Source organism: Caenorhabditis elegans, chromosome II (assembly GCF_000002985.6).
Source record: "Caenorhabditis elegans chromosome II".
NCBI lineage: Eukaryota > Metazoa > Nematoda > Chromadorea > Rhabditida > Rhabditidae > Caenorhabditis > Caenorhabditis elegans.
In genome coordinates this window covers 1725760-1746023 of record NC_003280.10, presented here as the reverse complement: position 1 = coordinate 1746023, position 20264 = coordinate 1725760, and the positions used below count along the sequence as shown (strand labels likewise).

General features: G+C 40.4%; 10 protein-coding genes across 10 annotated transcripts; 2 read left to right on the top strand and 8 right to left on the bottom strand.

The window, feature by feature from the left end:
• Nucleotides 1–91: 91 nt before the first annotated feature.
• On the bottom strand, nt 92–1541 carry clec-19 (C-type LECtin; the record flags this gene model as incomplete). The annotated part of the gene is made up of 4 exons (NM_061665.3): nt 92–952; nt 996–1118; nt 1161–1299; nt 1347–1541. 4 exons carry the CDS (start codon nt 1539–1541, stop codon nt 165–167), a joined length of 1245 nt encoding a protein of 414 aa, NP_494066.2. The 3' UTR covers nt 92–164.
• Nucleotides 1542–2231: 690 nt separating this feature from the next.
• Nucleotides 2232–3189, bottom strand: F36H5.12 (DUF281 domain-containing protein; the record flags this gene model as incomplete). Its single annotated transcript, NM_001267106.1, has 5 exons — nt 2232–2280; nt 2328–2443; nt 2488–2578; nt 2622–2697; nt 3000–3189. The coding sequence occupies 5 exons, from the start codon at nt 3187–3189 to the stop codon at nt 2232–2234; spliced, it is 522 nt and encodes a 173-aa protein (NP_001254035.1).
• Nucleotides 3190–3834: 645 nt separating this feature from the next.
• K07G6.1 (C6 domain-containing protein) lies at nt 3835–4476 on the bottom strand (the record flags this gene model as incomplete). The annotated part of the gene is made up of 4 exons (NM_061664.1): nt 3835–3954; nt 4001–4091; nt 4135–4210; nt 4362–4476. 4 exons carry the CDS (start codon nt 4474–4476, stop codon nt 3835–3837), a joined length of 402 nt encoding a protein of 133 aa, NP_494065.1.
• A 534-nt stretch (nt 4477–5010) lies between these two features.
• Nucleotides 5011–6972, bottom strand: irld-33 (Receptor L-domain domain-containing protein). Its single transcript, NM_001306586.3, has 7 exons — nt 6846–6972; nt 6347–6802; nt 5920–6212; nt 5501–5873; nt 5385–5452; nt 5155–5281; nt 5011–5110 (listed from the first exon to the last, which is right to left on the bottom strand). Exons 1-6 carry the CDS (start codon nt 6946–6948, stop codon nt 5183–5185), a joined length of 1392 nt encoding a protein of 463 aa, NP_001293515.1. The 5' UTR covers nt 6949–6972; the 3' UTR covers nt 5011–5110; nt 5155–5182.
• Nucleotides 6973–7079: 107 nt separating this feature from the next.
• On the top strand, nt 7080–9218 carry irld-9 (Receptor L-domain domain-containing protein; the record flags this gene model as incomplete). Its single annotated transcript, NM_061662.2, has 6 exons — nt 7080–7173; nt 7223–7477; nt 7839–8335; nt 8388–8861; nt 8910–9033; nt 9082–9218. 6 exons carry the CDS (start codon nt 7080–7082, stop codon nt 9156–9158), a joined length of 1521 nt encoding a protein of 506 aa, NP_494063.1. The 3' UTR covers nt 9159–9218.
• Nucleotides 9219–9580: 362 nt separating this feature from the next.
• On the top strand, nt 9581–12306 carry ceh-83 (Homeodomain-only protein). The gene is made up of 9 exons (NM_001383789.2): nt 9581–9669; nt 10098–10250; nt 10303–10458; nt 10503–10883; nt 10933–11193; nt 11413–11538; nt 11586–11774; nt 11829–12011; nt 12057–12306. Exons 1-9 carry the CDS (start codon nt 9601–9603, stop codon nt 12168–12170), a joined length of 1632 nt encoding a protein of 543 aa, NP_001370729.1. The 5' UTR covers nt 9581–9600; the 3' UTR covers nt 12171–12306.
• Nucleotides 12307–12732: 426 nt separating this feature from the next.
• Nucleotides 12733–13792, bottom strand: ceh-82 (Homeobox domain-containing protein). Its single transcript, NM_061660.4, has 5 exons — nt 13518–13792; nt 13299–13472; nt 13145–13252; nt 12974–13096; nt 12733–12924 (listed from the first exon to the last, which is right to left on the bottom strand). Exons 1-5 carry the CDS (start codon nt 13746–13748, stop codon nt 12826–12828), a joined length of 735 nt encoding a protein of 244 aa, NP_494061.2. The 5' UTR covers nt 13749–13792; the 3' UTR covers nt 12733–12825.
• A 267-nt stretch (nt 13793–14059) lies between these two features.
• On the bottom strand, nt 14060–15621 carry ceh-81 (Homeobox domain-containing protein; the record flags this gene model as incomplete). Its single annotated transcript, NM_001322716.3, has 4 exons — nt 14060–14986; nt 15036–15281; nt 15330–15497; nt 15562–15621. The coding sequence occupies 4 exons, from the start codon at nt 15619–15621 to the stop codon at nt 14060–14062; spliced, it is 1401 nt and encodes a 466-aa protein (NP_001309506.1).
• A 337-nt stretch (nt 15622–15958) lies between these two features.
• On the bottom strand, nt 15959–17518 carry btb-9 (BTB domain-containing protein). Its single transcript, NM_061658.2, has 4 exons — nt 17357–17518; nt 16932–17283; nt 16376–16520; nt 15959–16330 (listed from the first exon to the last, which is right to left on the bottom strand). The coding sequence occupies exons 1-4, from the start codon at nt 17449–17451 to the stop codon at nt 16047–16049; spliced, it is 876 nt and encodes a 291-aa protein (NP_494059.1). The 5' UTR covers nt 17452–17518; the 3' UTR covers nt 15959–16046.
• Nucleotides 17519–18907: 1389 nt separating this feature from the next.
• Nucleotides 18908–19913, bottom strand: F45C12.17 (DUF418 domain-containing protein). Its single transcript, NM_001322715.5, has 2 exons — nt 19482–19913; nt 18908–19419 (listed from the first exon to the last, which is right to left on the bottom strand). The coding sequence occupies exons 1-2, from the start codon at nt 19881–19883 to the stop codon at nt 19147–19149; spliced, it is 675 nt and encodes a 224-aa protein (NP_001309556.1). The 5' UTR covers nt 19884–19913; the 3' UTR covers nt 18908–19146.
• Nucleotides 19914–20264: the final 351 nt, after the last annotated feature.

Here is a 20264-nt window from a genome sequence, read left to right as displayed (position 1 = left end):
AATCAAGTACTATTTGCTCAGCCGTTCCAGTTGATGTTCTATTCAAAATCCTTTACCCTTATCGTACGAGAAAATAAATTCAGAACTCTTGAACGTTATATTTATTGGGTAGAGTGTGAGAAAAATGTTCATGAAATATACAGACTTGAACAGTATTCAATAAATTATATTAACTTGTTCATCGGACTGGCATAGTAAAACTCAGTAAACCTGGCTACAAATCCACTCCAATTACTGTTGGTCCCATTTGATCGAAATGTTACGAACATTTTATTTCCACTTGATGCAAGAGACAAGCCATTACCATATTTTCCACTGAAAGTTCCGATTAAGCTACTGTTCGCCGAATCTCCATCATAGACCGTCAGCTCATCATCCGATGGGTGCATGTCAAAATTTAGAAACGTCATCAAAATACTGTTTGATCCTGTTGTGAAAACTTGATATTCGCAATAGCTCCGTTCAGTGCCTCCAGCTTGGCTCCGTGGAGATGAAACTGATGCCGGTGTCAGTATTAGTGAAGAATTACATGTGTATGAGATCCACGGTGCAACGGTTACCGTTTCAAAGTCACCATTACATTTCAAGCCAGCAGAGCGTTTGCAGAAGAACTTATGTTTACTATCGCAATCTGCGGTGTACCAATATCCCCAAACCTTACTCCGCTCTCCAGAAACCACAACACACGCATCTACTCGTTCATGCAATGGGTCCATTTTTTCATAATTCCAGTCGGATCTGGGCGCATGAAACGACTGCCAAACAGCTCCAATGAATACATTCTCATTTGGCGAAAAGATGCTTGCTAGAGTGTTTAAATATCGATTCTCATTTGCTGAGTTAATTGAAGCTAATTCTCCACACTCTTTTTCACACGTGGTAAAAGCACCAATAAATGATTTCGGAGAGTGCGGTATATAGCAGAAGCCGTTGTAGTTGTGTTGACAGGTATCTGGAAATTGACAAATAAAAACTGATGTAAAATGATGGGAAACCTTCAAAAGTTGTCGGAAGTTCACAAACAAACATATTGGCCTTTTTTTCGCAATGAGTGCTAGACCAATATCCACTTGTAGTATTAACAGTCACGCATCTTCCTTTTTCGCTGTTTAATCCTTCTAAATATTTGTTCTAATTCGAACAATATAATAGAAACTAACCAGATTCAAACCCGCTGTATTTTTCTGCGGAACCCAAAGAATCATCCCATAGACAACTTGACAGGTCCGTTTTCAGACAGAACAACCCAATCCAAACATTGCGTTCTTTGTTGGAGAGAGCTATTACATCTAGGTTTTCCTAGAACAAAATCATAAGAAAGTTAATACCAAGGCTAGCGAACTCACCGTACTATTCCTGATAGTGACCAGCGTTGCTCCAAAATTGGAGCAGACTCGCTCAGCATTTTTGTGGCTTAATGGCTCATGAAACAGTTTTAGACACCTGTTCTTGACTAATGTAAAGCCATGAGTGCATATAGGCTCCTTTGCGGCCGACGCAAGAAATGGAAAAACAAGAAGGAATGCTAGAAATTGCAGCATGGTGCTTGTTAGCTGTGAGCTTCCGAGAATATTTATACTAAGTACGAGCAGCCGAATTAGCATGCTTTTGTACAATAACAACAACAACAATAGCAGGCGTATTTTGTTTAAAAATCGTAATTTATAAGACCAGCGGCTGTGCAAACGTTGTGGATTTTTTGTAGGACTACCTCAATATCATTATTGAAATAACTCAAGAGGTTTTTTTCACAGTCTGTACCAAAATTGAACGCAGACTTTTGATAAGACTTTGTCTTACCTTATCTCTAATCTCTGAATTATCTGTTTTGCAGACCAAATGATGAAAGATAGCAAACTTGATCGCCTCAGCCGAAGCCTAAGCCTAAGTCTAAAACTGAACCTAAGCCTAGACCTAAACCTAGTGCAGCTTTAGGTCAGAAGACAAATCAGGGTTCCATGATAATATCAGATATCTCTTTGTTGTCTGATCACTTAATCATAGTGGGTACATGCCGATTCACATTTTGGACGAACAGTCGTGTTCCTAACGTGTTTTGAGTTTGTTCCCTGCTTCTTCACATCATTTCCAAATCACGGAAACTAGCACACCATGAAGATGTGCTAGGTTGTAAGACACAAATGACGTCATAAACTTTATCAATAAAAATACATATAAGTAACTGTTATCACTACAGAAAGAAGTCGTTTACCAATGAAGAAAATGAGCACTCATTTGCAGTTAAGTTTCATCGGCCAAAAGATCTTTTGAATACCCGTTCTGAAATGTTTTCGCGAAATTTAATGATTTTTCTCATAAAGTCTTACACTGTCAATTGATCGAATCCCCACATCATGTCATTTTTACACGTAAACGTCAAAGCTGCGTATGTTCCTGAGTTCACTTTATAAATTCTGTTTTCTGGATTTGTAGCTTGACTGACCTGAAAATCGCACTGACATTGATTAAACATACATTTTTACTCACATAAACTGAGAGCGAGATGCAAGTTTGTCCTGCGGGCGCCTGGAATTCCGCTATATACTGTGTACAGCCCTCGGTGGTCGGTGTCATCTCTCTGCAATTTTCAGCTCCTGACACAAATTTAAAGAACAACTCACTTCCAAGTCGTCGGAACTTGCATCTCGGGGTTAGTTGGATTCTCCACAACACTCTTCGTATCACATTGTGTGCAAGCTGCATTAGTTTTGATTTTATAGGGTTTTTTTTGTTTAGGTAAGCTGTGCTATATTTTATTTGTTAAACTTTTTTGAAAAAACTTGTCGTTCCAGAAAATTGGACCACCCTAAATGTTTCAGAGTAAGTTCAAAAATTGTTAAGTAACTTCAAAAGTGTTCCGGAAAGTTGCAGAACCTTCTGTTCACTTCCAAAATTCCATAATTTTTAAGAATATACTTACAATTAGAAGCTTTCAAAAAACAAATGGAAACTTTGAGAAACTCTATGAAAATTTGAGAATGTTTCAGAGCCAAACTCACCCAACGGTGCAACTGGGGTTGTTGGCTCCGAAGTCGCTGGGCTTTCTGAAGTCGCTGGACTTCCAGGAGTGGTGTCTTCATAGGGAAGGGTACTCGTGATGTATGCGTCATCAGGTGGGATCATTTTCATACAGGCATCTGATTGAGCTGATAGGACTTTGATAATAGCTAAAGCCGACCGAAAAATCATGGCTGATTAACGGTTTTGAAGTTGAAGCTAGACAAAAATGAATGGGAAGCAGCTTTTTGATACATTATCTATGGTGTCTCCTCCTAATAACAGATAAGATAATGAAATTTTTGAAAAAACTTGAAAATCGTGAGAAAACGGCTGGTTTCTTGTAGATCAGTTTTGGAAAAAACAGTATAGTTTGTGAAATCTATAGCATAGTCATTTTGAAATTAAAAAGGTACGACTGGCCAGGCTTAAGGTACACCTAGTCTTCTGGTAGGTCAGAAGACAAATCAAGGTTCCATGATAATATCAGGTATCTCTTTGTTGTCTGATCACTTAATCATAATGGGTACATGCCGATTCACATTTTGGACGAACAATTCTTGTTCATAACGTGTTTTGAGTTTGTTCCTTGCTTCTTCTCACCTTGTCCAATTCACAAAAACTAGCACACCGCCCATGAAAGTGTGCTAGTTTGTAAGACAAAAATGACGTCATAAACTTTATCAAAAAAAGTAACTGTTATCACTACAGAAAGAAGTCGTTTACCAATGAAGAAAATGAGCACTCATTTGCAGTTAAGTTTCATCGGCCAGAAGATCTTTTGAATACCCGTTCTGAAATGTTTTCGCGAAATTTAATGATTTTTCTCATAAAGTCTTACACTGTCAATTGATCGAATCCCCACATCATGTCATTTTTACACGTGAATGTCAAAGCTGCGTATGTTCCTGAGTTCACTTTATAAATTCTGTTTTCTGGATCATCAGCTTGGGTGATCTGAAGATCGCACTGTAATTGGTTAAATTCGTACATTTTTACTCACATAAACTGAGAGCGATATGCAAGTTTGTCCTGCGGGCGCCTGGAATTCCGCTATGTACTGCGTGCAACCCTCGGCGGTCGGTGTCGTCTCTCTGCAATTTTCAGCTCCTGACACAAATTTAAAGAACAACTCACTTCCAAGTCGTCGGAACTTGCATCTCGGGGTTAGTTGGATTCTCCACAACACTCTTCGTATCACATTGTGTGCAAGCTGAACAATATTAAGCTTTACGGAGCGATGTATATTTTCATTTTTAGGAAATTTCTCTGGAAGGGAATTCGATCCCCATAGAGGGCAAGTAAAGTTTCAAAAACGTTTCAAAATTTACAAAAGAACTTCAACAAGAAATATCAGAACTCACGCAACGGTGGAGCTGGCGTCGAGATGGAAACATCATCAGGTGAGATCATTTTCATACAGGCATCTGATTGAGTAGTTAGAAACGCAATAACAGTGAGGGTAAATCGAAAATGCATAGTTAATAAATTGAAACCCTGGATGTCAATGTATATAAAGCTTTCTCCGTTTCACTGATAAGATAATAAATGAAATCCGTATATGAAAAACTTGATGAGAGATTCGTAATCATTTTTCCGAGAAAATGCAACATTATTTGCTGATTGATGAAAGTGGTAATAATATAAGCCGAATTGGTGTCAGTTCTAGGTGCAAAAATTTAATAACTTTAATTCTAGACTACTCTAAGGATCAGCTTGAATTTCAGTCTTAGCCTGCCTTAAGCCTAGACAAAGGTCTATAACTTGACCCAAAACCTAGCCCTGAGCCTGGAGCCTGGACCCTATTTTGAGTTTGAGCCCAAGCCTGAACTTGAGCACAAGCCAAGCCTGCAAATTCGAATTCTGCCAGAACTTCTACAAAACGCACCGACACTGCACGCAGACTTTGATGAGACTTTCTCTAATCTCTCAATTTTCCGCGTTGCAAACAAAAGAACAAGAGATAACGGGTGTGATTACAAGCCAGATTTTTCACCTCTCTCACTCTTGGTCAGAATCAAACTACGTTTATTCAAAGGACAAGCCTCTAGGGAAAATGGGTGTTTTCAGGGAAAATTGTCTTCGTAGTCAGGTTCTTCGTACGGTGTTGTTTCTGAAAACAATTTCTTAAAGTAGGATCCAACTTTTTTGACCTACCACAACCAGCGCTGACTTTCACATTGGCTTAATAGGATACTCTGTACATCAGACATTGATCGTTATCGCTGAACAAAGCGGGGTTGTCGTAGAGGACCACAGGTTCCGGGTAGGTGGATATGATGGTCTGAAATAGAAAACACATCCTGAAGGCCTACAGATTTTAAGGTTGGCATAAATCTGTAGAGGTTTTGGGCCCATGGACCAAAGGCTATTTTCACAAAAATCACCAAAAGCCTAGGTATCGCCGCTTGCTTCAAATACTTGTTGGACCGAATCAAGACTGCAGGCCTGGTCCCTGCAAGATTTAAATTTTCAAATTTTTCTCCTCACACTACCTAATTACCATCCAAGGCGGCAATGTAAATCAAGGAACTCAAAAAGTCCAATCCGTCAGCCTTCATATACTGAATTTTCAGCGACCCGTACAAGTACTGAAGCAAGAACAGCTTATGCAAGTAGCGCCCATCGTTTACATCTACAACAATATCTCCATAAATTCCCGTGCAGCCCTTCTCCAGAGAGCTCAATTGTTGGAATTTACAAGCTCTGTGAATCCGGCCGGAATTTTCAAAGTCAGGACAATATGTTGCGTGTAAATTTTGAAATTGGATTTCAAGGTCGAGATGCATATGTAGTTCGTCGACATTGAAACAAAAGTCAGGGTGCACGTTTTCCACATTGAATATCAAAGCACCACTGAGCATATTTTCAATTCTCTGAAAAATGTTGGTGTTAAAAATTTGTTTAAAAGGTTTTTATTACTTCCAGCAGCGGTAATCTTAGATGTGTCATATTCGGATTGTCTCTGATGTTCACCGACACTTGGCGTCTCGCAATCTTATTCACCGACCTGATCAATCTCAAGTTTGCAAGGAATGACAAACTTTTCAGGTTGGTGTTTGAAATCTCCACGTTTCCTTCGATAAGGTGGACGTTTGAGAAAGTGGAGAAATTGTCCGGAAAGTGTTGCTTTGTGAGGCGGAGTCCATTGTACAACACTCGACATTTGGCGTACTCATGGAGGTTTTCAGAGGTGATTAGGTCCCCACGACATTCTGAAATTTGAGATCTACATGCTATACTTCTAGGGCTTCAGCTTAGGCCTAGGTTTAGGTTTAGGCTTAGGCTCACCTATAAACCTACATAGTTTAATAAAACTAGTTCTGTAGATTAATTCTTTGAAACCTACCGCAATCCCTCAAATTTCCTCTGATCACCATGTTCTGCATCAATCCATGTCCGCACAGCTCCTTCGCGTCTAACATTTTGTTGTTCTGGACTTCAAAAGAGCATTCAACATAGTCCTGTATCAATTCAAAGTTTTTCAATGACTCCAAATCGGTTAGTTGTGAATTGTTCACAATTTTCACGCCGTCCACAGAGTTTTTTGTATACCGCCGGAAATCGCAAAACATTTTAATTGGTTTTTTCTCTTGGAAAATGGAAAAGCTTTTTATTTGCGAGTTTTCCAGGCGCAAGGCTCCATATATTGCAGTGACATTCTGAAAGTGAAGCTTCAGCTCCTCGTGGTCCACATCAAAGTTTTCATTGAAAACTAGAATTCCGCAGATTGAGGTGCAGTTTTTTGGAAAGAATTTCAGAGTTTCAGTAGTGATTTCATGGTGATGGAATGTGCAGTTAAGTTCTGGGAATAATCAAATCAAATGACAATTAGAAAAAAAACATACCACCACAAAATTTATAATGTTTCACGACAGCTCCTAACAAGTATTGAAAACTAGTTTCAGAATTAGCTTTCAAAAAAAGAAAAAGTAGCACGAGCAGCAACATTTTTTTAAAGTTTCTAATTGCTTCGTGGCTCTAGTGAGCCACCCGGCAATCAACAGGCTCACGTGAAAGTACGAAGGTGATAATTATGCGCGCGGGCACACACCAAGTATCACACTTTTTTAGTAAATAAAATGCGAAACTTTCTACTTTTGATCGTTGTGATTTCCATGGTTCAAACGGATTTTCAAAATGAACTTGATAGAATTATATTGACTTTCAGTTGTCGTATGTTTAACTTTGGCGTATAAAATTATGTGTAATCTCAAATTTTCAGTTCCCGAATGCACCTTCAATCATTCTGAAATCACTTCCGCCACTGCTCAATTCTTCCCTACAAATTGCTCGGAGATTTGCGGAATTCTGGTGCTCAACGAAAACACAGACCTTTCACATTCTCAGCTTAAAGTCCTTTTTTCGAATATAACACAACTGAGTGGAGCATTGCGGGTGGAGAACACGAGTTTCACAAATTTATCATTTTTCACTGTGAACGAGGAGCAGGGATATGTCTATCATTATTGCAAGGCTTGTGAGTTTATTCTTTTAAGAGCGCCTGGTCGGGTTTTTGTGCTCAGCGGGGCTCTATGGGGTTGCTGAGCCTTCTTAGACTTCTAATAAAGTTCCTGAACTAGCCAGGACTTTCCAACATTGTACCCGTCCGATAGATTTTCTGCCTAGCTCAAGTATCTTGTAGAGTCATCTGCAGGATCTTGCCTGACCACCAAGTCATTTTTTGTGATCAGCGGAGCTTCAAGAGCTTGCCGAAACTTTCCAGACGTGTTGGAGTTCAGCTGACCTTCTCAGCTAGTCACCAGGATCTGCTGAGCTATCTGAGATCATGCGTCTCCTTCGAGGCTTTCTAGACATCCATCGTAGACTAACTATTTCAGATGGAGTCTCCATTGTCAACAACTCCCAACTAACCGACGTAACCTTCTATGAAATGTTTATTCTCTATACTGATGAAACCACAAAAGAATGCCCATATCGGATTGAAAACAACAAGCTTCTCGATATATATGATCAAATCTGCACCTACTACTTTTTCAGCGAGTTCTACTATAAGATAATTTCTGGAAACAAGAGAGATTGCGGCTGCTCTGGCTCCGATCTATTTGGCTTCAATATAGACCAGTTGGAAAATTGTGTGACATTGGACAAGCTTAATCTAACGGATATGAATGACACCTCAGTCGATTTGAGATCGTTGAGCTCCACTGCGCTGGTCCAGGGAGACGTGAATATTCAGAGAACGAACTTCAAAAACTTGACGTTCTTGACTTTGTTGAAGGAAGTGCGGGGAAAAAACGGGCCAATGATGAATAAAATATTGATGAACATTCAGGACAATCCAGACATGACAAGACTTGCACTGCCCAATCTGAGAGTAAGTAAAGCACCCGACGTTTCCCGATTTTCTCATTCCTATAATTTTGCAGATCCTTAGAGACTATCTTAGGAGTTTTGACACCTTTATTGGAAGCGGAAAATTCATTGTAAATTTAGAGAACTTGCACTCTAACTTCTGTGTAACCTACCAGGAAATGTTCATTTTTATGACCCAAGATGTTTACTTTAAAAACTTGCATGCGAACTATTGCGAGGGCAAAGAACAATACGTTAAACAGGCACTGGATATGTATGAAATTTGTTGGCTCACCACTCTGAGAGCATTAAAACCAAATTGCAAAATTATCGGCGGTGATTTGAAGATTCAGAGTGGAGATGAAGCGTATGTATTCAAATTGGAAAATGTGCAGTATTTATTCGGGTCGGTTTCGATTCACAACACTAATTTGAAGAATATTGATTTTTTGGCCAATTTACGGAGCATGGCAGTTTTGAATGATGAACCTGCTATAAAGATTGTGTCTAATCAAAACCTTAAGTATGCCTATTTGCCCGTACTTTCGGTAGGAAACTAACGCATCATTGATTTTTTAAAAAAATTTTTTCTCCAGACTATAATCACAAAGCACCAGCGGACAGTTGTAGTTCACAATAACCCTCTATTGCCCAGTGATTCATTTTTCCTATACCCAATGCGTTATTCAACGAATGCAAAGTTTGTTGGTGATCAATTTGGTAAGAGCATAAGGTTTGATGAGAGAGCTTAAAGATTTTTTGTTTCAGAAAATGGAACGCCATCAGGAATACTAAGCTTCATCATGATGTCTATCTACTCTATTTTCGAGATTTTTATGAAATAAATAAAATTGAAACCAGTTGACGTAACTCTGTTTTATGATAATAAAAATTATTAATATTTGTTTTTCGGAAAATGGAGAAGCAATCCATTTGTACGATCTCATATCGCAAGGCGAAATCACAGGAATAGAAATTTCGTTCAATTTTGCCATAATTTTGATGAAATTTACCAGTTTGTCTTTAGTTTGTTTCCAGAAAAACACTCTCATAACTGCAAACCGCTAATGAACGAACCCCTATCACCTGGGAAGAGAGAGGTCAGCGGTCAGTCATAGAGACGCAGACGGCGGAGACTGTCCAAGAGAGCACGCAATCAGAAGAGGGATAGACAGAGAAGAAAAGATGTGAGAACGCGCGCGAACGCTGTAATCGAATTGTGGTCAGTCTCCTTTTTTATGTGTCATTTATACTTTGCTATTTCCAGCCTTATTCCTATTCTCCAAAATGACCCGTCGAGTGACAAGGTCTATGGGAGGCTCAATTGCCAGTGCGACAATAGATACGTCAACCCCGGTAAGGTTTTTTTAAAATTTAATTTAATATTCTGCCTGTTTGCCAGCCTTGTGACTATATTAAAAAATAATACTGAAACTTTTCAGTGTCTCGTTTTTTGAATAAAATTTCAAAAAAAATTAGAATTTGTAAATTGACAACACTTTTTGCTCGTCTCAAATAGTCGCGAATTATTTTTCAAACTAGAAATATGAAAAGGGAAAATGAAGAAGTTGTCAAAATTACAGAAACTTTGAGGTCGATTGGCAACTATATAGAGAGAGAGAGAGGCGTGTGCAAGAAAATTCGGCTTAGGCTTATTATTAGGCTTAGGCTTATTATTTAGGCTTAGGCTTATTATTTACTTATTATTATCAGCCTTATCCTTAGGCTTATGCTCAGCCCACGGCTCAGGCTTGTGCAGTTTCACTAAATATTTTATTTTTCAGACAACTAGGCTTACTACTAGAAAACGTACTGCTCAACAACAGACACCAGTGGATTCTTCATCTTCTTCCTCAGATGCTTCGGATGAAAGTTTTGTGGCATGCCCAGTTGAAGCAAAGCGACGTAAGAAGAAGCTGACTAATTCTAGAAAATCGGTAAGATTTTTGAATTTTGGAGTGGATTCCGATAATTTTGACTAATTTTCAGACCTCCGAATTGCCAGAAAAGAAGAAAACCGACAAAGTTAACCTGCAAAGGCCCGATATCAAAAAAGCGTTGTTCGAGCATTTTGAGAAGAATCCGAAGCCAGAGTCCGAGTCTTTGCAAAAGATATCTGCACAACTAGGTTTGACTCAACAGCAAGTAGGTGAAACTAAACTTCTTCTTTTGTAATTTTGAAATTTCAGGTGACAGGCTGGTTCAACCGGAGAAACGGGACTTATCTAATTAGTGGGCCGCACAACTCGGTGTCAAAGGCCGATCGTAAACTCTCACACATGACCAAAAAACTCGGTGAAAGAATCATGGAAAAGTTCGAGAGTGATGATCTACCGAGTGTTGAGCTCAAGGAGCAATGGGCTCAGGAGTTACGGACCACAGTTCAGAAAGTGCACGTGTTGCTCTACAAAACTCGTGCCGAAGTGATGAAGAGCTATCTGAACGGAGAAAGAGCCGACTTGCCCAGGAAGATGAAGGCGATTCTGGAGGCGGAATATGACAAGTCGGACGGGGTTGATGACGTCCATATTCGAGAGTGCAAGGATCAATGTGAGCTGAGCTATTCCTTGGTTAGTGTTAGTAACAGGGACATTGGAGATTATTCTATATCAATTACAGATTGAGGAATACTTTCAAATGCGGCGAAAAGCTGAACAGAAAGCTCAGGAAAATTCAGTGGCTCAGGAAGTGGCTCATCGGGAAGTTGCTCAGCAGGAAGTTGTTCAGCAGGATCAGGATGGACCAGGAAGTCATCAAGAAGTGGCTCAGGATCAAGAGATTGCCGAGCAAAGTGCAGTAGTGGCAAAAACAAGTATTGTGGTGCAAGAAGTAGCAGAACAAGGATCTGAGCAAGAGCTGGACCATCCGCTACTAGTGGAGGTTAGCAAAGCTTCTTAAGCATTTTAGAGTACCTAGGAGTGTCTGAATGCTTGCAGAAGCATCAAGAAGGTGTTGGAGTGTTGGAATACCTGTGCTTTACTAGAACTTAAGGGTGTTCAGATGTGCCTGGAAGTATCAAATTCTTGGAGCAGCTAGAGTTGGGAATTTCATGCTCTAAAGCTGCTTTTAAGGTGATTGTTTAATTGTTTAATTTTTCAGAACCTTGAAACAATTTGTCACCGGGACAACATCCGACTTTTCACAGACTTCCACCAGAAAAGGAAGCACCCGTCACACGCTGACTTCCAAAATTTGTCCCGCCAAACCGGAAGATCTGTTGAGCTAGTGAGTCCCTACTTTAGCTTCACATCCCCAACTCCAGAATGTTTCAGATTCGCCACTGGTTCTCCTTGAAAAATGAGTCACAAGAGCCAGAAAAGACTACATCAGTCTCTAGGATCTCCCCGATTCCTGTGGAAGATGCCAAGCAACAAGTGATGGAGCTTCTGAAGACTGATAGTAATCCGAGCGTGTATCTCAAGAGACAGTGGGCCGAGCAATTTAATATTTCAATGTGCATGGTGAGAGTTTCAAAGTTGACATAACTCTTACAAAAACTGAAAAATCTGTTTCAGATCTCCAACTGGAAAGCCGAGCTTGAAAATCCCGCAATCGCCAGAGTGATGGCTGAAAGGAAGCGCACTTCTAATCTGGACTATGCTTCTCGGATATTGGAGCAAAAGTTTGCCAATAGAGCAAACTTGCTGCCCAGTGATCTTGTAGATCTAGAGAAGACTATTGGTTGGACACTTGATGAAGTAGGCTGAATGTGAAATAAAAGTTAAGGCAATAATTTTTTGCAGATTTCGGAATGGTTCGAGACTAGGGAAAAACTACAGGAACGTCGTGAATCGTCTGAAGCTGGCCGGGATTTTTCAAGCCGAAGCATAAAACAGGAGATCATTACTATTGAATAGTTATGATTTGATAATTATGATTTGAAATTTTGACACCAATTATTTGAATAATTAATTTCTACACGGAAATGTGTGCGGTTGAAGCGCTATGGGTATTTTTCAATTGTTATTTAATTAATAAAAATTTCTAAGAATCTTTTTGGTAGTATTTCAATAAACTTTATGGGTGCGAAATACATTTTTGTTTAATGAATACATTTTTGTTTAAATCAACATTACTCGGAAATAAATCTTTGCAATTCTTTTGAAAAAATCCCAAAAATGGTCTGTGATTTTTTTTTTGAAAAACATCCTTGTGTCATCTAGTTTCAAAGTTTGGGTTTTACGAAATTTCGCACTTTGGCGCCTTTTGTTAAGTATATGCCTAAGCCTGAGCCTAATAGTAAGCCTAAGACCCGTCTAAAGTAAGACTAGGACAAAGCATGAGCCTGATCGTAGGTCTAACTCTAAGACTAGGCTAAAACCTGAGCCTGAGCCTAAGTCTAAACCTATGCTTAAAACTATGCATAAGTTTCACCCTAAGCCGAAGCCTGAAAAACCAAATAAAAAATTTACAAAAATACAACTACTATACAATTTATTCTAATAAACCATTAAAACTTTACAAATCAACATTCAAATAAAACTTTAACGAAAAAATATCTTCCCGGATCCTTCAACTCTGATCCTTTGCTACACCCTGAACTCCCGTCAGCTCACTCAACTTCCCCTTGATCTCCTCGGCAACCCGTCTTGCAGTGAACCAGGCCTTTAGCTGAAATATAGAAAAGTAAAAAAAAGGTCGATCGAAAATTCGCGGTTACCTCACAAATAAACCAGTTGGTTTTCAGCTGAAGGTCGTAGAGCTCAACGCTTCCGGGGATAGACGATTTTTGGAAAGCAGCCTCCAGGAACGGGATGGCGGTGGCGTTCGAGAGGGGCTGGATCTGAAAAAGTTGGATATGTAAGTCGCCTGCAAAACCCTCAACACTAGCCAGTCTATGTCTCTTCCGCCATGGACAATGACGCTTGAACGTAGCCGTCTCAAGCTTCTGATTCTTCTCACGCTTTTCCTCTTCAGCTGTGTCAAACCACTGAAGAATCTGAAATCAGAGTATAAAACCCCAGATCTTATAGATATCCTCCTACCAGATACTGTGACTTCCCAGTGAGAATAGCCAGCAGCTCAAGGAATTTGAAGTTCGGCGACGGGCTCAACTTGTAGCAGCTTGCCAGGAAATCCGTGACACTTTTGGACCAACTACTCGGGGGATCGACGGCAATAGCCACTTGACCGGTCGGATCACTGACCCTTTCTTGAATCTGAAAAATGATTTTTTGACTTGATTTTCTAGTTTGACAACTTACCAAACGCTCTGTCGCATTCATAATCTCCCTGACGATTTCCCAACTGAGTGTCGCTTTGGAAACGCGCAGAACAGCGTCAGCGCAGTCTTTATTGACTTCCTTCAACTTCAAGCCCATTACCATCTTCAATTCATTTGGATTTCCAGGCTTGATCTGGCGATTGTTCTTGAAGATCCCGTCGTAGATGGATGCTGGGATCCCCTTCTCATCACGAGATTGAGCATCGGTCATAGTTCCAAGAGAGGCAAAACTATCGAAACTAACCAACTAAAACTGTTAACTAAAACTGGCGGACCTGCAACAACGACTGTCCATATCCAGAGGACTTTGTCGCCTGCGTCGCCTTCATCTCGTGTGCTCTATAACCTACACCCACAGGCTGTTTGCATCTCTGTGCCCTCCTATTTTGACGTGCTCTTTCTTTAGTCTTCTGAATGAGAGTGGAGCATTTTAAACTACATACAGACAAACATTTTTACTATTAGGGATAGTGATGTGAGATAAATAGTAAGAAATACAAAAATACGGAAAAAGTTTGTTAATTATTTCTTCTTAGGCTCTTCGAGTTCCAATTGTTCCTCATTTTCCTCCAAATCAACCTTAGGCTCTTCGGGCTTACCGAGTTTTTCAAGCTCAAGCTCACTGGGTCTATTGAACTTTCCTGGGTTCACAAATTCCTTGAGCTCCTTGTCTTCCTCCAAATCCTCATGCTCCTCAAGCTTAATGGAACCATCATCTAGATTCTTGGACCTTTCATACTCATTGGGCTTTTCGGGCTTCTCAGACCGTTTGGGTTGTGACAGCACTTTGAGCTCATTTAGTTGCGCAAGCTCGTTGAACTCCTTGAGCTCACTGGGCTTCTCCAGTTTTTCCGTCTCCTCAAGCTTCACTGGCTCCATGGGCGTCTTGATTTCTTTAGTCTCCTCGAACTTCTCATTGTCGTCCTGCGTTTCAAGCTCCATGAACTTTTTGGAATTTTCAAGCTTATTGGGCTTTTCAAGCTTTTCCGTTTCTTCGTGCTCTCCAGGTTCTTTGAGCTTCTTGTCCTCTTCATACTCTCTAGGCTCCTCGTTCTTTTCCAGCTGTTGGTGCCTCTCTAGCGTTTCTGATTCCATAGGTTCGTTGGGCTTCTCCAGGATTTCCGCCTCCTCAAGCTCCACTGGCTTCTCGGGACCATTCACTTCCTCATTCTGGTCCTCGAGCTCTCCCGGCTTCTCAAGCTCTTTGTTTCTCTCAAGCTCACTGAACAGTACAGGTTCTTCAAGCTTTATCATATCCTTACTGGGCTCGGGTCCCATGAGTCTTTCAGGTTTGGGCTTTTCAGGCTCTCTAGGGTCTTTGATCTCTTCTAGCTCGTCCGGCTTCTCAAGCTCTTCGCTTTTACGGACGGCATATGGCTCCGCAGTGACACGCTGCTGATAATTGGTCGTGCTCTGTTTTGCCTTATGCCGCCAGAACCACTGCTTGATCTGAAAGAGAAAAAGTTGAACTGTTTTGAAAATGTATCTCTTCGCTCACTTGACGCTGAGTTTTGCCGGTTTCTATTGAGAGTCTGTCGAAATCCATGCTAATAGGAGTCTTGTTCTTTTTGTACTCTTCTGCCAAGAGATCGTTGACTTCCTGAGGCCAACGACTGTTTCTCTGGCCAGGTGGACCACGGTGCCGGAGATAGTATTCGCGCATGTACTGTCGAGTTTTTTGCTTTTTCAGGGTTGCGGCATCCTGGCGGAGTTCTTTTTCATCCATCGCTCTAACAATATTTACCTGGAAATATAAAAAAGCTACGTACCTCTACTTCTCTATCCGACCTACTGCTCTATCCGACTCCCCCACCTCAGTTGCAGGCCTAAACATAAGCCGCGCCAAGGCTCTAGCTTCTTCTTGCCGGGCTTCTTGCTCAGCGGTCTGAGGGAAGTCAGACGTCACGCCCACGTCAATAATGTTGTACTTGGTGCTAAATTGGACTTCTAAAACGGATCCCTGGAAGAAGTTCTGGCGTTTGCAAAATTTCAAGATGTACAGAAAAGAAAACAAAAAAACTCACATCCCGAGCAGCCGACACATTTTGGGTTGTATTTGAATCAACTTCTAGTGGATCGGACATTAGGTACCAGACTGGAAATTTGAAAAAAAAATCTGAGAAAGACAAGAAGCAACAAATAATGATGAAAGATAACTAAAATTAAATAGCATCACAAAGTCGTTAGCTTCATGCTTTCCGAGCTCTCCACACTCTCTTGCGCACTGCTCCTTAGAGCAACACGTTGACAAAAATTATACTAATTTTTCGAAAGGAGGTGCACAATGAGCCCTGATAAAAAAGCCCACCGTTGCTAGGGAAAACTCTTCCCGGGGGATGGCCTTTCGTTGTTGACTATGGCAAAAAGTTGGATAGTTGTGAGTTTTATTATTAAGAAAGACTAATTTTAAACGAAATTGAAAACTTTCGAAGATCATTTTTATTCATTTTTAAATATAAAAAACATGACACAGAAAATATGACCACTAATATCCATAACAAAAATCAGTTCATCGCATCATTTTGGCCATACAATCCATTAATTTGGCCTTCGTTTCAGCAGAGAGCTCTGGAAACTCTGCGGATTGTATCAAATCCATCACTTTTTCAGTGGAAGTGATCCTTGAAATCGATTTTTCCATGAGTTCCTTCATTCCATACTGATCAGCAGTCTTTATCACTTCCCTGATCCCCATGTTGCTGGAAGAATGGAGAAGGTGATGTTCTACCATCCGATATACTGCTCTCATGGAGAACCTGTCGGCTAGGCTGAGCAGCTTGGAAACTGTTTCGTCTGGAATTCGGGTTCCGTTGAATTTCAGCTGCTCATAGTGCTTACCATTAGGAAAAACTGTGTGGTCCGGGTGAATACAGCTTATCAGCAATCCAAATTCGAAATAGGTTACTCCTTCGATAGGGATATCTTTGCTGTGGGCTTCACGAGAGAAAAGGTCGCTGAAGAAGTCCGAGTGGTAGGAGAGGAACTGTAAATTTGAAATGGGATAGGTAGAGCTTGCTCAGAATAGCCTAACCTTGTTGGACCAAGCTCAGGGAAACCTTACTTTGGTCGGGCTTCGCTCAGGTGTACCTAACTTCAATTGGACATCGCCCAGGGTCACCTAATCTTGATCGGACCCCTCACAGGTTTATCTAGGTTTAGTTGAGCCTCGTTCAGGAGTATCTAACCTGCGTTGGACTACGCTCAGGATCTTCTAACATTGATCGAACCCCGCTCAGGATGGTTTTACGTCAGTTGGCCCTGGTTACAATCAAGTTTTGGAGGTACCTCTATTTTTTTATCTTCGGTAGAACTTTGCTCAAACTAGCTAAAATTTGTTCAGCACACCAGAACTTCCTAACCCTTCACAATTTCCCAAAAAAAAAAAAAAACTCACCGCTTTGCTAACATTCAATTTCTTCTTCTCCACCACCAGCACACCATCATGCTTCGTCGAAGCCCCGAACATATTCCCGTATAATCGAAACGGCGTAAGTTCGCATTCGTACGTCGCACAACACCAATCATTTTTTGTCAAATACTCGTATTCTCTGGTCTCCTTATGCTCAGCACCATTCACATTAAAATCGAATTCGAACGGCTCGAAATCGTTGTAAGTCGGATGGGGGTACGCTTTGATATGCCCGACCAGAAAATCAATGCCCTCATTTTGCAGTTTGTCGCCGGGGAAGAATTTCCAGCAAAACATAATTTTTTCTCGGTTTTTTGTGAATTTTCCGAACCATTGTCTGGAAATTTGGTTGGTTAGAGTAGAAAAAATTTGACAATCTTAGGAAATAGCCTAACCATTTTCCAACTCACATCCTCACATCAGCGATCTTCTGGGTATCAATAAGCTTGAACTCTTCTTTAACTTGTTTCCGAGGACTTGTGAACTTGATCACTTCTTCTGACATTTTTTAGATGGGAACTAGAACAAATAACAGTTTGCATGCAAAAAAGTGGAAGAAAAACCTGAAAATGAAAAACTAAATCGTTCCACAACCTGATAAGAAAACTAATCGCATGGGGAGCTCTCTCATTTTGCAGTAATATTTTCTTATCGGTGTGATCAGTTCATTTTTCATTGAACAAACCGGCACATATCAAAATATAATCCTGAAGAACATAGAAATAAAAAAATCAGCAAATCATGACAATAGCGTTTTTCTGCGTTTTTACACAAATAATCTCTCACAGATATTTTTTGTTAGTCTTTCATTTTTTTAGAACTCTAAAAATACAGAAACTGTGTTGTCAAAGGTTCAGAAAAAAATGAACAAAAATTTTCAATGAAAAATTTCCCATACAAATTTTTATATTCTTGAAAAATGTACTACGCCAACCAGCCACATATTTTGTTGCAGAAACGGCATTTTAAAATGTTTCTCTGCAACCGAAATTTTTTTGGGACCTACTTAAAAATTATTCTTCCAGATCACAGAGATTCATCTTAAAGGTTCTAGAATTTTGTTTTTTTGTTGTAAAAAGTACATTCCTTATGAGCAATATGTCGTCACGTGCTCGCTGGCTGTCTCAAAATTCACGTTTTCTCGCCGACGAGAAAACTTGAGAAATGTGAGAAAATGGCCTAGAAAATCCTGGAAGAGGAGGATTCCTCGTCCACAGCCAAAATAGCGTGTGAAAGAAGAGACGCAGACGGCAAAACGGTTATTCTTTGCGTTTTTCACGTCCAGAGAAAAAAGTAGTATCTGCGTCTCTCACGTTCAATGGATAGCGAGAGTTGGCGCCAACGTGAATTTTCAATGAGGCGCGTTTGCTTCAAAATTATGGAAAGGACAGCCAGCGACCACGTGGAAAGTCCGTTTCGAAAAAAGAAGTTAAGAAAGCCATTAGGAACGACTAGGGAGAGGGGAGAGTGACCGTATGAGTACAGCCGCGATGAAGAAGGCGGGAAGAGTTGACCTCGTCTCGACAGACTTTTGCTCTACGCCTCCATGAGGTACCTTGTCTGTGTAGCTGCCCAACCGTGCTCAGAATACACCTCTGATTCCCTTCCCTCTTTCTTTCGTCGAGACAATTCCGTGACGACAATATTGTCGCACCAGAACTATCTCTTAAAAAAAACTTCGAGAATTCTAAACAATTCTTGACCATTTGAGAACATTTACTTAGGTATTCTGAATTTCATATGCGTTGAAAAATATTCATTGAAACGTCACAGTAATTCATTATCATTTTCAGAATCTTCTGTATCCATGACTTTCAGATGTCGATTTGATCCTTTCTGCCACAATTTGAAGAATGGTAGTTTTATGTAAAATTGACATGAAATCGAGTAGCTCTACTTTTTCAAAATATGATATCTTTGAATTGTTCTAGACCTAATTAAACATTGACTTAAGCATTCAGACGCATTTAAAAATACATTTATTGAAACGTCACAGTAATTTATTATCAGTAAGACAGAAAATTATACATCCAAGAGAACGGTTTCTCTGGAATCGTCTCCACATGCTCCCATTCTCCCAATTTTTCATTCCATCTGCACACTCCGTACCAAAATCTTCCACTAGTCGGCTCCACTCCACTGAATTCAAAGTCTTCGGAGTTATAAGCCAAGAAGGCCACGTAGATCATTGGGATCGCGACTAAATAGAGAGCAGGGCAGATGTACCGAGTTGTGTGAAAAATGCCAATCCGGTGTACTCATCTGGGAATTGACGCAGTTCAATGAAGCTAGAGCAAATGTTGAATGCTCCGAAGGTGGCGAGGAAGAAGAGCATGAATATTATCTGTGATTTGGTGACCGTTGTAGTCTTTGACAATCTGTAGTGAATTGGGGATTCTGTTTCGTTGGCAATGTCGAAACTTTTGTACACCATAAACCATGTGATAGATATGATTACAGGCTGGATGATATCCTGCAAGATTTTTAAATTAAGTATATTAATTGAAAATTGAAAAGAAACAAATTGAAACTCACATTTGCCCAACTGCCATACAAGCTGAAAATGCTATTTCCGGTGAATAAGACGTTAATGAAAAGCATCCCTGCTGCCATCAGATACCGCTTTGAGCAAAAGCTCTCAATTGAGTACTGCTTTCTTTTGTAAAATCTTAGATGCAGTAAAATTCCTAAGACACACGCGAAAACAATCAACCATCCATAATTGCGCAGCACACCAGTGACACCAGAGTTTCCGACGATCTCATCAAAAGCTTCATTGGGAGTTTCGTGGCAGAAGTAGGATAACTGGATGAAACTAGACAAATTGATCGCTTCGAGAGCAAGGCCCAGGTAGATGGTATAGAGATTCAACGACATGGTGATGTACTTATTATCCGATAGATAGTCTTTTTGGAGAAAAGAAGTTAGGAAAGACATGAAGAACGACTGGCGGGTGGGGGAGAGGGAAAACTGTCTGAATGAGAATGAGCACAGCCGATTGGGAAGATGGGTGAGAAACAGCTGCTCGACGCTGCATTGGGATCTCCAACGCCGATCGATTGTATAATTGCACAACAGTACTCGGCAGATCCTTCCACTTGGGAAGTCGCCCGCTGGGATTCCTAGTCACTAGTCTCTGAGACAGTGAGCTCTGAAAATTTGAGCCATTTGGTCCGATACTATTCCGATTCCTCTTTGAAAGATAGAACATCACTCGGAAAATTAGTCAGGACAATTGCCGAAGTCGTGGCAATTGTATTCATATTTTCTGAGATTTTGTGGTCTTGGTATAATTTTCAAAAACCTGTAGTAAGATGG

What these genes read in the sequence shown, in the direction of transcription:
- irld-33 (NM_001306586.3), bottom strand. Translation starts at nt 6,948, where the DNA reads ATGTTGCTGCTCGTGCTACTTTTTCTTTTTTTGAAAGCTAATTCTGAA. An exon ending in AGGAAATTTGAGGGATTGCG is followed by an intron (nt 6,213 to 6,346) that starts GTAGGTTTCAAA and finishes CTCAAATTTCAG; the next exon opens with AATGTCGTGGGGACCTAATC. An exon ending in CGGCGATACCTAGGCTTTTG is followed by an intron (nt 5,282 to 5,384) that starts GTGATTTTTGTG and finishes TTTCTATTTCAG; the next exon opens with ACCATCATATCCACCTACCC.
- ceh-83 (NM_001383789.2), top strand. Translation starts at nt 9,601, where the DNA reads ATGACCCGTCGAGTGACAAGGTCTATGGGAGGCTCAATTGCCAGTGCG. An exon ending in ACCATCCGCTACTAGTGGAG is followed by an intron (nt 11,194 to 11,412) that starts GTTAGCAAAGCT and finishes TTAATTTTTCAG; the next exon opens with AACCTTGAAACAATTTGTCA. An exon ending in TTGGTTGGACACTTGATGAA is followed by an intron (nt 12,012 to 12,056) that starts GTAGGCTGAATG and finishes AATTTTTTGCAG; the next exon opens with ATTTCGGAATGGTTCGAGAC.
- ceh-82 (NM_061660.4), bottom strand. Translation starts at nt 13,748, where the DNA reads ATGACCGATGCTCAATCTCGTGATGAGAAGGGGATCCCAGCATCCATC. An exon ending in TGAATGCGACAGAGCGTTTG is followed by an intron (nt 13,473 to 13,517) that starts GTAAGTTGTCAA and finishes ATCATTTTTCAG; the next exon opens with ATTCAAGAAAGGGTCAGTGA. An exon ending in CTGGGAAGTCACAGTATCTG is followed by an intron (nt 13,253 to 13,298) that starts GTAGGAGGATAT and finishes CTCTGATTTCAG; the next exon opens with ATTCTTCAGTGGTTTGACAC.
- btb-9 (NM_061658.2), bottom strand. Translation starts at nt 17,451, where the DNA reads ATGTCAGAAGAAGTGATCAAGTTCACAAGTCCTCGGAAACAAGTTAAA. An exon ending in AATTGAATGTTAGCAAAGCG is followed by an intron (nt 16,521 to 16,931) that starts GTGAGTTTTTTT and finishes TCAAATTTACAG; the next exon opens with TTCCTCTCCTACCACTCGGA. An exon ending in CCACACAGTTTTTCCTAATG is followed by an intron (nt 16,331 to 16,375) that starts GTAAGCACTATG and finishes CCCGAATTCCAG; the next exon opens with ACGAAACAGTTTCCAAGCTG.
- F45C12.17 (NM_001322715.5), bottom strand. Translation starts at nt 19,883, where the DNA reads ATGTCTTTCCTAACTTCTTTTCTCCAAAAAGACTATCTATCGGATAAT. An exon ending in TGTATGGCAGTTGGGCAAAT is followed by an intron (nt 19,420 to 19,481) that starts GTGAGTTTCAAT and finishes AAAATCTTGCAG; the next exon opens with GATATCATCCAGCCTGTAAT.